The sequence below is a fragment of the Bidens hawaiensis genome, unplaced genomic scaffold (genome assembly GCF_021521415.1).
Source record: "Bidens hawaiensis isolate Kalapana, Puna unplaced genomic scaffold, B.hawaiensis_p1.1 tig00011228_1, whole genome shotgun sequence".
NCBI classification, from domain to species: Eukaryota; Viridiplantae; Streptophyta; class Magnoliopsida; order Asterales; family Asteraceae; genus Bidens; species Bidens hawaiensis.
The window spans coordinates 410,012-426,206 of NW_027491873.1; the positions used below are offsets into that span (position 1 = coordinate 410,012).

General features: G+C 35.2%; 1 protein-coding gene and 1 pseudogene across 1 annotated transcript; one reads left to right on the forward strand and one right to left on the reverse strand.

Moving 5' to 3' along the window:
• The first annotated feature begins 442 nt into the window (after nucleotides 1–442).
• LOC143537537 (vesicle-associated protein 3-1-like) lies at nucleotides 443–3,599 on the forward strand. The gene is made up of 7 exons (XM_077031280.1): nucleotides 443–632; nucleotides 1,258–1,328; nucleotides 1,416–1,497; nucleotides 2,154–2,269; nucleotides 2,475–2,648; nucleotides 2,764–2,907; nucleotides 3,129–3,599. The coding sequence occupies exons 1-7, from the start codon at nucleotides 584–586 to the stop codon at nucleotides 3,246–3,248; spliced, it is 756 nt and encodes a 251-aa protein (XP_076887395.1). The 5' UTR covers nucleotides 443–583; the 3' UTR covers nucleotides 3,249–3,599.
• Nucleotides 3,600–10,753: 7,154 nt separating this feature from the next.
• Nucleotides 10,754–15,808, reverse strand: LOC143537570 (putative chloride channel-like protein CLC-g; annotated as a pseudogene).
• Between the last annotated feature and the right edge of the window lie 387 nt (nucleotides 15,809–16,195).

Below are 16,195 nucleotides of genomic sequence, written 5' to 3' on the forward strand. Positions count from 1 at the left end.
TAAATCTCCAAACCCATTTAGCAAGACCTTGTTGATGTCTTCAAGCAGACCAAGACCCAACCCATCATCTTTCTTTTTCTTCGCTTTTGCGTGTCTCTCCCAAGCGACCCAATGAATTTTATTCTGTCAATATTACCGCCCCAAAGAAAACATTTGCGAATAGATTCCAAGTCCTTTAGCACCTTGGCCGGGGCTTTGTAAAGCGAGAGGTAATAAGAAACAGAGTTGAGTTATAATAAGAAGATTGGTTTTCCTAAGAAGGATAGGAAACACTCTTGTCCATTCATTTTAAAATTGAATGGTTGAGATTAAATTAGAGAGATCATAAAGTATAAAACAAGGGTAAGGACATAATACGGATAACATATTTGTCAACCAAGGACCTTCCTTATATGTTTTGAATTTGGTCATTGCCTTTCTCGCGCTCTCAGGTAATTAATTAATAATAACTTCACCAGTTTGTTTCAGCATTTTGCCAGCACGAACTCTTTTTATTTATAAATTAGGGTTCTACATAACCAACTGATGGATCAAATCACAATCTCTATGACTCTGTTCGTTTCAGTACTGTTTGGATGCGAAGATGAACACGCAGCTGCTGGAGATTCAACCTCACGAAATTAGAATTGTATGTAAGCCTCTTGCTCTCTGTAATTCCTTTGCTCAAATGCTAGTTCTCATCAAATCTGAAACTCAATTTGTATAAGTTAAATTGAACTATTTTGTTGATATAAATGAATGCTGATGATCCTATACATGTAGAGTCAGCTGTGAATTCAGCTTAGTAGGTTTGAAAGAAAGAAGGTATTTATTTGTGCCTCAAATGTCATAGGTTAAGTACTTTAGGGGTTTTTGATGGATCAATCATAAGTAATGTTAGTGAAGACGTTTGTAACAGTTATTAGTAGCATAAATTAGGCGATTCATGATTCTGATCAATGCCAAAAGTTATAACTAACAAATTTATATAAGTTTGTTTTGATGTAAGGGGCCATACTTGTATAGTTATGGACTATATCAATGTACTCATACATGACATGGTGATAGTCCACTTAATCAAGTATGTATGGGCAATCAAATTCAATCACGCATATAATTATAACCATGCTCTCATTCCACATTGTGATTAAGTTAACATAAAACTTCACATTGGATTTATAATTTCATTGCACTTTGTAATGTATGTGTAGATCTACAACTGTTATTATCACAGGATTGGGCTAACTCTTCATGCCTTTTTTTTCTATTTCCGATTAGTTGAACCGGAGAAACAAAGCTCATGTACTATTCGACTGGTCAATAAGTCTGATCAGCATGTCGCTTTTAAGGTTCTGACCTTGTTTTTGATATTTAATTTTGATTTATCTTATGATATGATATAAGTAGATTTATCCATATGAATTGATTTTTTGCAGGTTAAAACCACGTCTTTGTCAAAATACTGTGCCAGACCAAATACGGGAGTTATTAAGCCAAATTTAACATGTGATTTTACAGGTATAAGTTTTGTTGTCGAAAATATTAGACCGTGTGGTGGGTCCTTGCTATTTTGCTATTACTTGAAGTCCTGCTAATATTTTGTTGAAAATGATGAATTTTAGGCTGTTTACATATTGTTACTCTGCAGACATTGATTTGCTTGAGCTTTCCTAAGACCTGCAAATTGATCTTAAGTATGGAACCATGTAACCGTATTTCTTTGAGTACAATTTGTATTTCTTGAGTTTAATCACTCCTATTTTATTTCTCATCCCTTCTATTTGACATTAAGATCGAATAACGTTTGACATCTAGAGTGACCAAGAAACATGGACCCCATATGTTAGACAGAAGCTGTGTGCATTTACTCATTTTATGATGCCATGTGTATTCGCATTTACATTGCAGTTCAATATCTTTTTGCATCTCAACTTTTAAAAGAGGTGTATGATTGCCAGTTGTAGAGTTTATTAATTTCTTATGATCTATTAGTTTCTTTGTTCTTGGCCCACAAGTGTATCTTTGAAAATCATTTTCCCTTATATTCAGCTGATATACCGATTATAAGAACCCATGATCAATGTCTTAGACAATTAAGCCATTGATGGATTTCACTTCTAGGATAGTTCATGTTGTATACACTAAGATATATTCGTATTGGACATGTAGCACAGTTACTATGCAAGCCCAAAAAGTAGCTCCTCCAGATCTGATATGCAGTGACAAGTTCTTAATTCAAAGTACAATTGTACCCAGCGGGACTACAGAGGATCGTATCATGTCTACCACGGTTAGTATCAAGAAATGTTGGTTTGACAGTGAGTTATAGAATGTGGCAAACGAGCCTGGTTGGGTAATGTGCTAAAATGGGCCGGGTCGGGTCTGCCCACACACAATACACTTTTTAACATACGATAACCCAATTGAACCCATTTGTAAAAAAAAATGATAAGTCTAGACGTCTAGTGAGTTTAGCTGATTCATCACGTTTTCAGTTTGCTAAAGAGGGTGACAACCACGTTGAGGAAACAAAGCTTAAAGTGATTCTTGTCAGTCCACCCAACTCACCAATATTGTCATCAACGAACAGAATATCAAGAATGAGACCATATAATACAGTCACTGAATCAAATGATGATTTGGTTCAACACAATAGTTCGAATGCCAAGGTAAGAACTTTATTTGATGGGAGGTATTATGGCTAAATATATGTCTTACATGCCATCTTATTTTATGTAAAAAAAGGTTGCTTTATTAGTTATTACTATTTTTAAACTATACTAGGTTGATGAGAAGTATAGAGAAGTTGTAGAGGGAAGGAAGAACGAACAATCTATAAACAAGAAGCATACAGAAGAATTACGTTTAAGCAACGACGTAGAAGAAATAAAGTCAAAACTGAGAGAATTTGAGTCAATACTTAAACAAGTAAGCTATGGCCTATGAGTTTACTTTTGGTTTGTGCTTATATTACAAGTCAACGTTTTTTGTTCACTAAAATCCATGAAAGTTTAGTGGTTTTTCAGTTTTTTTACATTTGACTTGAAGTTATACCTTTAAATAGAGAATATTAAGATATAGGCATAAAGAAATCAATAATAAGAGTCAAAAAAACATTCCAAAAATGCCCCTAAAACTTTCTTTTATAGGACAATCCGAGAACCAATCAAAATACAAGGACAGGAGAGGCCGGGTTCCAACTGCTGTTTGTATCTGTGGTAGCACTTGTTGTTGTTAGTGTTTACCTTGGATATTTGCTGCATGGCTGATGAACAAGTTTTAGCAGGTTGAGACTGCTATGACATTTATGAGCTGAGTTGAATAGGTCCGTTGACCAGGTTAGTGTCTATATGCTTTTGACTTCTTGTTCAAATACAACTACACACAAAGCAAGTTGTGATATAAAGACTTCATCCCAAGAACATTACAAAGCTTGACTTCATGTGGAATTTGATAGAAATTTATAAAGGGAATCACTGTTGGTGATTTGGTTTGAGTTTTTCATGATCAGATTCTCTAAATATGCCATTGTATGTAGCAAAAGTATAAGAAGGGAGACCCTAACACTTAAATTTCATATTAGAATTTAGAAGGTGACCCGAGAGCAAAACCTTGTGAAACTAGGGATGACAATGGGCCGGGCACGAGAGGGTTTTTTTAGTATCTCATACTTGCCCGTATCCATTAGGTACATGTTACTCAATACTCATTAGCCATGGTTTGTGGGTTTCCCCGTGGATACTAGATGTAACTGTTTATGGTGTTATCTATATTATAGAGATTTTTACATATATCCCCTTCGTAAACATCTTAATAACATATTTCCCCAATGTTAAAATAATAATTACATATTTCCTCTTTTGACATACAATTACCTTTTTACCCTCATCAATATCCAGTAGCTTTTAGAAACAAATTGTTACTGCTGCCATTCACGCTAGAACATCTCCTGTTTACTTGCAAGGTTTGCAACTCCATAATGCTTTTTTGTTAAATCTTACCTTCTTATTGTTCTATACCACTATAAGTCTCTCAAAATATGTTCCACTTCTTCGATTCCAAATTTTCCGTTTGGGTTCTTCATCCACTCAAAAGAGAAATTGAATCTTTAAGTGTATCATATTAGGAATTAGGATGTATCGTGATGTTTGTTGTTATGCATAATGTTTTTTGAATTTAGGCTTTTAGGATGTATTTTGGTTAAATTTAAGTTGTTTAAATGGGGCTTTTAGATAGTGTTTTTCAGGTGTTTGACCAAATGTCACGTGGAGTCGACTATATTATATGTCGTTTATTGTTTCACTATATATGGCAGAAGTTAGCTTAATACTTGTTTTTTTTCCATAAACATTGTCTGTAACCCAATTTGTTACCAAAGATTGTTATATTCCCATTAATGTAAATTTGTTATTTTGGCAAATAACAAAACTGAAGTCGTATGTCTTTTACTAAAGATTGTTGTACAAGTAAGCGACGTATCCGATAAATATGAATTTGTGGCTCAAACGACCTTACGGAGGGTTAAATCAGTCATTTGGGTCAAAACGTTTGTATACTTAAATTAAAAACATCGTGTAGAATCGTCCTTGGTTACCACGCGCCGCAACGCGCGGGTACAAAACTCGTTATAAACAAAAACAACGATAAATTTTTAGTCTCAAATCACAATTCAAAAGTCTCTCTAGTGATTTTTAGATGTCAAGAAGTTATTATAATAAAGTGCCACGTATGTTTATAATGTGATTTCAAATTATATATGCCACCCATGTTAGAAATATTGAACCTATACACTATGGTGAAAAAATGTTTTTTTCTTATATTTGCTAACGATTAAATAAATTAACTCCTATTGAATTTATTAGATTTAATATGTTTGTTTTAACAATGACTTGGTTTGGGTTTATTTTGTAAAAATTGAATAATTTAAACCGTATAGTGATGTGAAATTAGAGGTCATAGATTCAAGTCTAAAAGTTGTGGATGTTATTTTACTTCCTACTTTGCAGTATCATGTTTGCGTAATATCATAAGTTGCTCCACTCCACTTGCTGTTTTTCACAATACGATAGAAATAGTCAAATAGTCATCAATTCACCTCCTCCTTCTATTTTTAAATATTAAATAAACTAAAAATATTTATATAACTAAAAATAATTTAATTTTATCTTTTAAAATTTATTAGTATAACTAAAAAAAAAGACTTGACGTTAAACATTACATTTAATAAATTAAATAAAAATCACCTAGCAAAGTTTTGTGGACCAGCATGGATTTATTTGGGCTTTGTAAAATTGGAATAATTATTTACTTTAGCTAAAGGAGAAAATGACCCAATATGATCAAGATAAAGATTCAGGGGCATTCAAGTCATGTTTGAATGAGTCTCTATCCCATTTAGCAACAACAACAAGTTTAAATGATTCACACTTAATTTTAATCATTCAGATGTTTTTCTATCTGAAACCAAATAGTCTGAATGAAGTCTGAATGAATCAAATATTTACATCTGAATGGTTCCATTGTTCCATTCAGATGTAAACAAACAGCCCCTCAGTCTAGTAACAGCCAGTGTAGTCCCTTTCTACACGCCCACCCCACCCTCTTTTATCACTGAAGTATCCAATCCATAAGACTTCAAATCTAGTGTTTGAAATATCGATAATCAATCCGGTGTGTTTGATTTATATGTCGATTGTGTTAGTCGGTTAGGGTTTTCCTTCTCAATCGTTAGATGTATGTTTGTTGGTATGTTCTATCAACGTATTAACACAAATCCCTAAAATTGTGTCTATGAGTGTTCTGCTTTTATTCATACAAGTATTTCATGCGGTGGTGAGTTGATTGGCGGAGAATGAAGACGCTCTAACAGTTAATAAAGGTAAAGTTATAGTTTTGTACGAAACCTAACTCTATACCGTAACTCTCTCTCTCTCTATATATATATTAATTTCTATTTTTTTAACAACTTTTAATTTCTAATTAAAGATATAGTTTAATTTTTGATAATTTATAATATTTAATAAATAGGTAATGATATAGTTTTGTTAAAAATTATTTTTTTGTTGTAACGAGTATTAGGGATGAGCACGGTACCGTACCGGTATCGAACATACTAATCCCGAAAATTGCAAATTCTTGGTACCGGTACCGAAATATTCGGTTCGGTACCGGTACGGTACCGGGAAAGTACCGGTACCGAAGGTAAAAAATCGGTATCGTACCGTACCGGTACTGTACCGATCCTGAAACTTAAAACTTTGGTAGCGATTCTATAGAGAAGAATGGGTGTTGTGTGTGCTTGGGTGTTATGTGTGTGAATGTATGAACAAGATAGAGTAAAAGAGAGAGTTCTCATTATTTTTGTTCCCGCCAAGATTCTGTCAACCTCATCTCTGTGATACTCATATCAACAAGGACAGATCGGTAGTTGACCTTGGACCTTGTCTGAAGTACTTGGGCTGCTGTTGGGTTGGGCTGGACTTCTTGGGCTCTGCTTGGGCTCTGTTCGACCTAGTCTCTTCAAGTCCCCCAGTCTATTATTGTTGTTATTTATGACAACGGTAATAGACTTGTTTCAAGTCCGCCTTCCTTCTCATTTTTTCTTTTTGTTGGGTCCCGTGGGCTTTCCTTATTGGTCTTATGCTAACCTCTTCATCCATCGGGGCTGCCTCGGAAGCCCAAACCCGAGGTAGGCTCTTCAAGTCTCCCCGGTCTGTTGTGCTCATTATTTATGACAAGTATAATGGATTTACAACAAGTCTCTATTCTACCTTTGTTGTAACCTCTTGCGTGATCCACCCTACACTTCAATTGGATGTTGATTCTTGACCTAGGAGCTTTCTTTCGGAACAATTGTTCTCTTTGACTTTGTCTCGTCTGCTCCAACAACATGGCCTGGGACATGTGTTGTTCTAACCATTTCTTTTAGGTTGATACTACCAACTTGTTTAGATCAATTGGATAAGACCTTAACCCCCCTAGAACCTTTGATTTCTACCTTTGTTGTGACCTCTTGCGTGATCCACCCTACACTTCAATTGGATGTTGATTCTTGACCTAGGAGCTTTCTTTCGGAACAATTGTTCTCTTTGACTTTGTCTCGTCTGCTCCAACAACATGGCCTGGGACATGTGTTGTTCTAACCATTTCTTTTAGGTTGATACTACCAACTTGTTTAGATCAATTGGATAAGACCTTAACCCCCTAGAACCTTTGATTTCGTTTAGTTACTTTGAGAGGTCTTTTAAATACTCTCTTTTAGTCATACTTAACCTGGGCCCGTGTTTGCCACTGGGCATATTTCTCTTATCATTCGGAGAACCCATTTCTAATGTAACCTCTTCAGCCCATTACTGGCATACTCCTGAGCCGACGACATTTTGAAAAAGCCTCTCATACTTCCCTCAAGATGTCATGATACCTTTCGGATCGTCCGCCTTTCTCTTAACTGTTGGCTCCCTTTTCCTACTTTCAAATTTACATTTCATGTCTCCTTATCTGTCTAGTAGGATGTTTGGTTGGAATAGCTAGTACTCTCCATGCATCTTGGTTTCTCCTGGGCTTTCTTGACTTGGTCTCAATCATGGGACGGAGACCCATTTTCATAGGAGGCTTTACAAGTCCCCCTAGTCCTTACTTTTTATGATAAGGACAAAAGACTAATGTAGTTCCAGCTCACCTTTCTCATAGCATACGGGATAGGTTCCTCCCTTCTAGACTAATTCATTGGGCTAGTTTCGGACGAGATCTTTTTTCTGTACATGGCTGAGGTAGATGATATTTAGTTTCCATGAGCATGACCCAGTTCTCTTGGTAGTTTAAATTTACCATGACATAAATACACAACCCTTCTTCTATAAAGGATGAGTAAACCATAAACACCATGGGTTGATTTCATTTTTACTCATCAGATTTGGACCCAGTAAGGTTGAGATGGCGGAATCATGGGGTGAAATAAAGACCAAACATTATGCGCTCATCCCCACACAATGGGCCCAGTTCTGTAATTATCTCTTCAATTCCCCCAGTCCCTTATGCTAATTATTTATGATTGGGATAAGGGACTTTAGACCCGAGTTTCTTTAACATAACCAAGAAAATGTTAAGTTTTCTCTCTTGGGTAGTATGTAATCTCTTTCTTCTTATTGAGCAACCCTCCCAAAGTTGTTAGCAGCCCATGAACAGACTCTAATAATGATCTTGCTATTCTTGCTTTACTAGTAGTGGACATAAACAATATCCAATGCGATATATGATGAAAATGTATCAAACCACCGACAATAATCATGATGATTTGAATTATTTCTATATATTTCTCCTCTTGCTCCCGGATGTATCATGATGTTTTCAATCTGTATGTGGATGGATTATAAGGTTTCCAACTTGTGAGGTGGATGTAGTAGGTTAGCTATCAATTTGTAATCGAGCTTTCCTTTCACTCGTTGTGAAGAAGATTCGATTGTCTTTCCCCCTTAGGGGGCCGTATATGTATGGTGTCCCATTTAATGGGAAATATATAAGTTGTGAGCCTCATACAAGGGGTCATATCCCACCACTTGGGGGTAATACAAGTTCTAAGAGTCTTAGAAGGGGCTATTTTCCCCTGGGGAATTATGATTATTGAGCCTCATGGATGGGGCTATTTTTCACAGGGGTAATTATAAGTATTGAACCTAATGGATTAGGTTAATTTTGTATATGGATCCAAGCCCCTCAGCCGGGCCTTCCTTTTACACTTGTGAAGGAGCATTGATGTCATTTTCCCATTAACAGGAAATTATAAGTCATGTGCCTCTTAAAGAGGGCTTTATCCCATCTGGGGGAATTATAAGTATGATGCCTCTTTTAGAGGGCTTTATCCCATTTGGGGAATTATAAGAATGGGGCCTCCTTTGGAGGGCTTTATCCCGTCTGGGGTAATTATAAGTATGATGCCTCTTTTAGAGGGCTTTATCCCATCTAGGGGACTTATAAGTACGGTGCCTCTTTTAGAGGGCTTTATCCCATCTGGGGGGATTATAAGTACGGTCGACCCATTATATTTGTTAATCATAAATATAAAAAGCATAATCAGTTTTAATACTTATTAGAAGTCTTACACATGAAGATGATGGAAGGGGCTACTGGTAGGGGCACATTCCCTTCTTACAAAAGATAATAGGGATATGAAAGTTTCTTCTCCATGGAAAATTTTTGGAATGTGAAGTGTTACCACATGAGGCTTCTTTCCTTTCATAGCGACTTTGTCACTCTTTAGACGGGAACTCTTCTTCTCATTCATTGGAAGGGAATTATTTTTCCTTAGAAGTCTCACTAAAATGGTGATCTCTTTATGAGATACGTCTTCATGCATAGAAGCTGATGAACGGGTCCCTCTTGTCGTATTAAAGAAACTTCAATGACGAAGACCCACGATACAATGACGAAATGTCAAATTAGTCCCCAAGCTCCATGTTGGTGTAGGGGGAAGGGTTCATTCTGAATGGAATTGACCTTTCACATATGTCGTCCCCTTCAAACATTCCATCCCTTGGAGGGGGATTATTCTCCTTCAAATAAAGTTTGTAATGCAAAAAGCTGTTGTAGAATGCTCTCTTTCCTCACATGAGGGGTTTCTCGAATACCTCGTCCAATAGAAGGGGAATAATTTTCATCGGAGGAAAATCTTGCAATATGAGAGATGTTGTTGTAGAAGGCTCTCATTCCACATGGGGAAAAACTTTTCAAATACTTCCTTAGCTGGAAAGTGATTACTCTTTTTGAGAAGAAAAATCTGAAAGAGGTTGCTTTCCTTTGTAAGGAACCCTTGCCCAAATGATACTTTCTTTTCTGGAGGAAATTTTTAAATACCTCATCCATTGGAAAGGAAATCTTTTCTAGAGACAACGATAACAACGGTGTGTTTGGTGGCGGACGTAGCCTGAGCCGGAAGGAAACGGTAGTGACATTCCCTTCAAGCTTTGATCATCCATTCTTTCAAGATTTTGGGTGAGACCTTCAATCAAGAAGGTCCCACGGATGGCGCCAATGTTGGAACCCTAATTAAATCGTGAATGATTATGTGAGGGCTCGTGTGTTTCTCTAGAGAAGAATGGGTGTTGTGTGTGCTTGGGTGTTATGTGTGTGAATGTATGAACAAGATAGAGTAAAAGAGAGAGTTCTCATTATTTTTGTTCATCCAAGCATCTGTCAACCTCATCTTTGTGATACTCATATCAACAAGGACAGATCGATAGTTGACCTTGGACCTTGTCTGAAGTACTTGGGCTGCTGTTGGGTTGGGCTGGACTTCTTGGGCTCTGCTTGGGCTCAGTTCGACCTAGTCTCTTCAGGTACCAAATCGGTACCGGTACCGGTTTTGCTCATTCCTAACGAGTATACAACAGTTTCAAGCTATTGTATAGTTGTATTAATTAATTAATTAGAAAAACGTGTAAACATCACCTCCATATTAAAATTCTTGGATTGGCACCCTCATGAGTTTTAAAATGAATTCAAATTCTCCAAGATATTTGAATATTAAAGATTTCACATTTCACATTTCACATTTCACATTTCACATAACCGTAAGAGCTGCATAAACATATATTCTTATACTTGACTATCAAATAATTGCTAGTAAGATCATTCTCCAAATCAAGTTTATACAGGTCGACCCAGCTTGTATAGTTCCCTTTTAGAACGAACCCAATAGACCTCTTGTAGTTTAAGAGTCACATGTTTATAGACGCGACCCACATATATAAAATGAGAAACAAAAATGACTGAGCTCAAATTCGACTATGCTAATAACTAAAAACACTGATGCATTACTTGCATACATATAAACAATATTGAAGTCATATTATTAAGCCAGTAGTCTTGGTGAAAAGAACAAGTTCATATATATATACCAAAAATTCAATTTAAAATGATATGAACTGACCGGATTTAGCTTTCCACAATACATAGATATGATGGATGATTTAACTTGAATTTGAGGAGAAAAATTTGTTCCAAAGAGGAAACTTGAATCTTAATCTTTTCCATTTGATTCTTGCCAACAACGGGTGTAAACCTAGTATATGTTTAGGCATGAAATCATGTCTTGTCAATATCCCAACCACAGGCAGTCTCTGCAACACAAAATTAAACAACATTTTTTAGCGATATATGCAATAAGTATATTATGTATTTTATATAAAAATGAGTTAACTGGTAAAAGATAAGAAATTAGCTGCAAACAAGTTTGAAGTCTAAGGTGTATTCAAATGCTCACAACCTCTAATTGCTTTTGTTTTTAGAGTTAGTTACATAAGTGGCCCCCGTAGTTTGATAAAATAACAGGTTTGGAGTCTAACTTTGAAAGGTAACAGGTTTGGTATCTATGGTTTATAATTTGTAACACGGTTGGTATCTAACACTAGCTTTTGTTAAAATTTCTGTTTAATTTTTAAAAAATGACAAATTTACCCCATTAATGTTACTACTTGAAAACCACATTGACCAAACCTGCTATGTTTACCAAGCCACAAAGAACATTATTATTTAATTAACTCTTTTGTTTATGAGATTAGATTACTGTTTCGATAACATGGTTTAAGTGAGATTTAATAAAACCATTTTGTAACACGAACCAAAACCGATTTTCTTAGTCTGTGTTTTATCTCAAACAGGTCATAAAAGAGAACAAGTCAAATTCAGTCCCGACCCGTTTAACCCGTCCATCTTGCTAGTTATTATTAAGAACTAACTAAACGAAACCAAGCTTACCCCGGAAGTCTTGGGGATCACTAGTAAGTGTCTTAACCCGACACCCCTAAAAAGTATAAGCGCCTTCACGAGTGACATCGTCAGTATAAGGCGAAGCATCAGTAAAAGGATGCAAATCTATAAACATTTCCATCTCTTGGTGACTCAACTCAATATCATCAATCTTTTCAGCATATTTTGCAAAATCATTTGATGAAAATTTAGTACCCTGCTTGCGGTGCGCGCATATAATGTATATATGTGTGAACCCTCGGGTGGGCAAAAGTAAAATTGCACTAATTTTGACGTTATTTTACTAATTTTGTGAAAATAACGTTAAAAGTGATGGAAGGTTAATCAGGCATCATGTGGTGGCGTTGATAGCCGAAAGACAAGGGTACATGCACCAATCAGCCGGCGTCCCGATGATTGAGTGCTATGTGCCTTATATAATATGTCCAAGGCTTGATGCAAAACTACTATCGAGCCGGGGGTCTCACCGGAAGCAGCCTCTCTATCCCCATGGGGTAGAGGTAAGGCTGTCTACATCTTACCCTCCTCAGACCCTACCATAGCTTTGCTATTGGTGGGATATACTGAGTACGATGATGATGATGATGATGATGATTTGATGAAAATTTCTCCACACTATCCTCCTCATCAGCTACAGTTGGAGTAACATGAAACGCCTTCTTCTTCAACAATGTGATAAGATGAGACCGAAGAATCAACCCGTATAAAACCGGTGCTTCTGAATAAGGCGGCTCATCAACCATGGTAATCCAAATAAGAGACAGGAAGTTGCAATGGAAACCATGCAAGCAAGGAGTATTTTGTAAACCGTGCCTCTCCTAGTGTAAAAGTCAGAAAAAAAATAGTTTTATTTTCTAACCATAATTAATACCTTATAAATAACTATAAGAAACAGACAAAAAGTCAACCCAGCCGGTTACAACCCGTTACCCAGCCCACCCATCTTGCCACTTTCAAGTAGAAGTGTGCATACAAAAAAAAAAAACAAATTCGCAGGAGCATCTTCAATTTGATGTTTAGTTCTGACTTGACATTGTTTAAAAATCTGAACTGGATAAATGCATATTGGATGTGATGTTTAGTTTAAAGCATATTCACAAAACTGGATGAAAGTAAAAATGATAAATGAGTCCAATGTAATTCATTTTTTCATTTAAATTTTGAAACCAATTTCAACTCTCACTTTAATTATCTTTCTTTTTTAATTAAAAAATAATTTCTTTTTGTTTGTTTTTACTTTCGGTAAAAAGATTTAATAAAAATTTATTATTGTTTATGTAATTTTAAAAAACTTTAATAAATATTTTTTTTTTGTGTTTGCGTGTGGTTGTTTTATTTATTGTTTATGTAATTTTAAAATTTATTTATATAGCTTTTATTATTTTTATTTTAAATCTATTTACTATAACTTATATTATTTTTAAATAATATGAAATAAAAAATAAGACACCTATAAAAGTATTTTAGTTTATAAAAGTATTTGAGTTTATAGAAATAAAATATAGAAGTATGTTATTATGTCGAATATAGGGGTGTTTAAAAGTGGATGTAGAGTTGGAGGAAAAATGAGAATTTTTGATGTTTGAAAGTGGATGAGTGGAAATCTGATGTGGCGCGTTTAGTTTTTTTTTTCCTCATCCACCATTGTGGATGCTCTAAGGCGTTAACAAAAACCAAATTTTTGTTGCATGTAGTTTAAACCGGAAAAACCAAACCGAAATTTTCATTTTTTATTTTGAGTGTTAAGTGATATTTAAGATTTAAATAAACAGTGTAACCCAAATATTTTAGCCCAGATTCATTACTTTTGGAAAGGCTTTTTTTTTTTTGGCAAAAAAAGTTCAAGCCCAAATGGTAAAACCGAACCAAATGTACCGATTTCCATTTTTTATTCTGAATGTTAACTAATTTTTAAGAATTTGGTAAACAGTGTTACCCGAATACTTTGGCCCAAACATACAAAAATCAATTAAGTATTAATTAACAAAAAGTTTTAGGCCAAATTTATTATTTTAGGCAAGTTTTTTTCTGGCCCAAACATTTCAAGTCCAAATGGTAAACCCTGAACCATACCGAACCAATTGTATGGATTTGTATTTTTAATTTTGTATGTCAAGTAATTTTGGAAACTTTAACAAATAGTGTAACCCAAATATTTTTAGCCGTATAATAATCAATTTATCATTATTTAACAAAAAGATTTAGCCCCAAATTCATTATTTTGAGCTAGTTTTGATTTTACCCAAAAACTTCAAGCCCAAACGATAAAACCAAAACCGAACCGAACTGAAAACCGAAAAAACCAAAACCGAGCGGTTTTCAAAAACACAAAAACTAAATTTCGGTTTTGGGTTCGGTTTGAGCCCAAAACCAACTATGCACACCCCTACTTTGATTAAATATGTTTTCATAGAAAGACATTATCGAACTCTTGATATACCATAAAAACAAAATGACTACATGAAACCAAAACGAGAGCTTACTCGTTGATTAGACTGTAGAGCCGGAGAACTTTACCCAGTAAAAGATTGTACAGACCACCTGCAATGCCCCCAATGACACCAAGAAGAACCGGGGGCACATCTACTAGATGATAGCTTATATTTGCAGAGGTAACATCAAACATTATCAAACCCCCGGTCCCAAACAGTCCACATTTTCCACTCAAGCACATATCAGTTAAACCCCTAAGCAATATTGCAACAACAGCAGTTGAAAAGAAAGCTCTCCACAAAAGTGCACTTCTCCACCTGCAGAAACACAAATACGTAAAAATGCGATAGTTTAAGAATATTGATGAAAATTGAATTCATGTATTAGTCTTTATTTACCACGATGCCATTTCTTCAAGAGCAAAAAGTACACCACCAACAGGGGCACGAAAAGCAGCAGCAATCCCAGCAGCTGATCCACACGTTACAGGATCTCGCCTGTCTCTATCGTTATTAAAAAATCTGAACCATTTCCATGTCAATCCGTATTCTTTGATCCACCCTGGCATGTTAAAGCTTCAATGATTGCCCCAGTATGCACCATTGGCCCTGCCTTGCCAAATTAAGAGATGATGACACAGCAGCGATGGTGCCAACAATCTGTCAACAAGTCCACTTAAATAATATAAGTTAATAGCTTATTATACAGATACAGACACACGCACATATAGGGGCATATTTGTTTCAGATTCAATACTATTTTGAGAACCGTGAGGACCGCATAATGCAATTGTATATAATGCATAAAAAATATTATTAGAAGTAGTGGAATAGAGAAACAAAAACAGTTACATAGCCGTCTTGTGTAACACATTTAAAGCAATAGGTGCAAATGTATTATGCAGTTCTCGTGGTTCCACACATATAATTGGTTATATACATATGTATGTATAATGTACATATAAACATAGAGGATGCTAAGCAGAACACAGTTTTTCGCTTAATGAACAACCAAAATCATCCATTTTTTCAACCTTCAAAAAAATTTAAAATATAATAAATGGTTAATATACAATGTTTATTAAAAAATAAGCAGAGACTTCGTTTATTAATAGAAGCTATGCTTGTGTAAGTCATGTGTAGATTATATTACATACACATAACTTACACTTAACACATGTATAAGCAAACGAATAAACATTATAAAAACATACGAACAGATTAACTAGATATTTCTTATGTAAATAGCATGCCCATGTGTATTTAAGAAGTACTAAACATTAAGAATATGAACTACTGATCAAAAGTTAAAATATTTAGGTTTGTTTTAAATTGTTCTCATGATAATTTAGTTTTTTGTAATGAACCTCAGCCTTATTATGCGTGTGTGTATTCTAGAAAAAGTTTATTAGAACATAAACAAACGAAATCACCTTTATTAGCAAAGTTCTAAATGAGAATGTGGCTGGGGCATCAACACCATTTAAGTAAGCCTTAACTTCAGGTATGCCTGATCCAGTAGACTCTGGTGCTATAAAAGTTGTTATCAAAACAGCAAACAAAGTAAGGCCTAAGTTTGCAGCTGCAAATATAAGAAATGCTGCCAAGTACCTGTGATAGAGCATAGAGTACATTATTTAAAGCAATTGAAATGTACATAGAGTAATTATAGGGTTTCAATGAGGTTGAAATGTCTAGTATGCCCCTCCTTTTGATGGTGGAGATTAACGGACATGACACTGGAACACACTTTGTCCCGCCAGAAAACCACAAGGGTCAATGGTTCATTTTCCAAACGAGGGACACAATAGGGTCCCGCCCACAAACCACAAGGATGCAAATTGAAGTTCTCTCTTTGATATGTACATGTTCTAAATATTTTAGTAAAGAGTAAATTCAGTAAAATAACAGAGGCTGTATGAGGTTGTATGTTTTGCGCAACCCAGGTAATAAATTAAAAGGATACAACTTTTTGAGAGAAAATATGAACCTAAAACAATTTCACATTTCTTTAACAAACA

What these genes read in the sequence shown, in the direction of transcription:
- LOC143537537 (XM_077031280.1), top strand. Translation starts at nt 584, where the DNA reads ATGAACACGCAGCTGCTGGAGATTCAACCTCACGAAATTAGAATTGTA. An exon ending in ATCAGCATGTCGCTTTTAAG is followed by an intron (nt 1,329 to 1,415) that starts GTTCTGACCTTG and finishes GATTTTTTGCAG; the next exon opens with GTTAAAACCACGTCTTTGTC. An exon ending in ATCGTATCATGTCTACCACG is followed by an intron (nt 2,270 to 2,474) that starts GTTAGTATCAAG and finishes TCACGTTTTCAG; the next exon opens with TTTGCTAAAGAGGGTGACAA.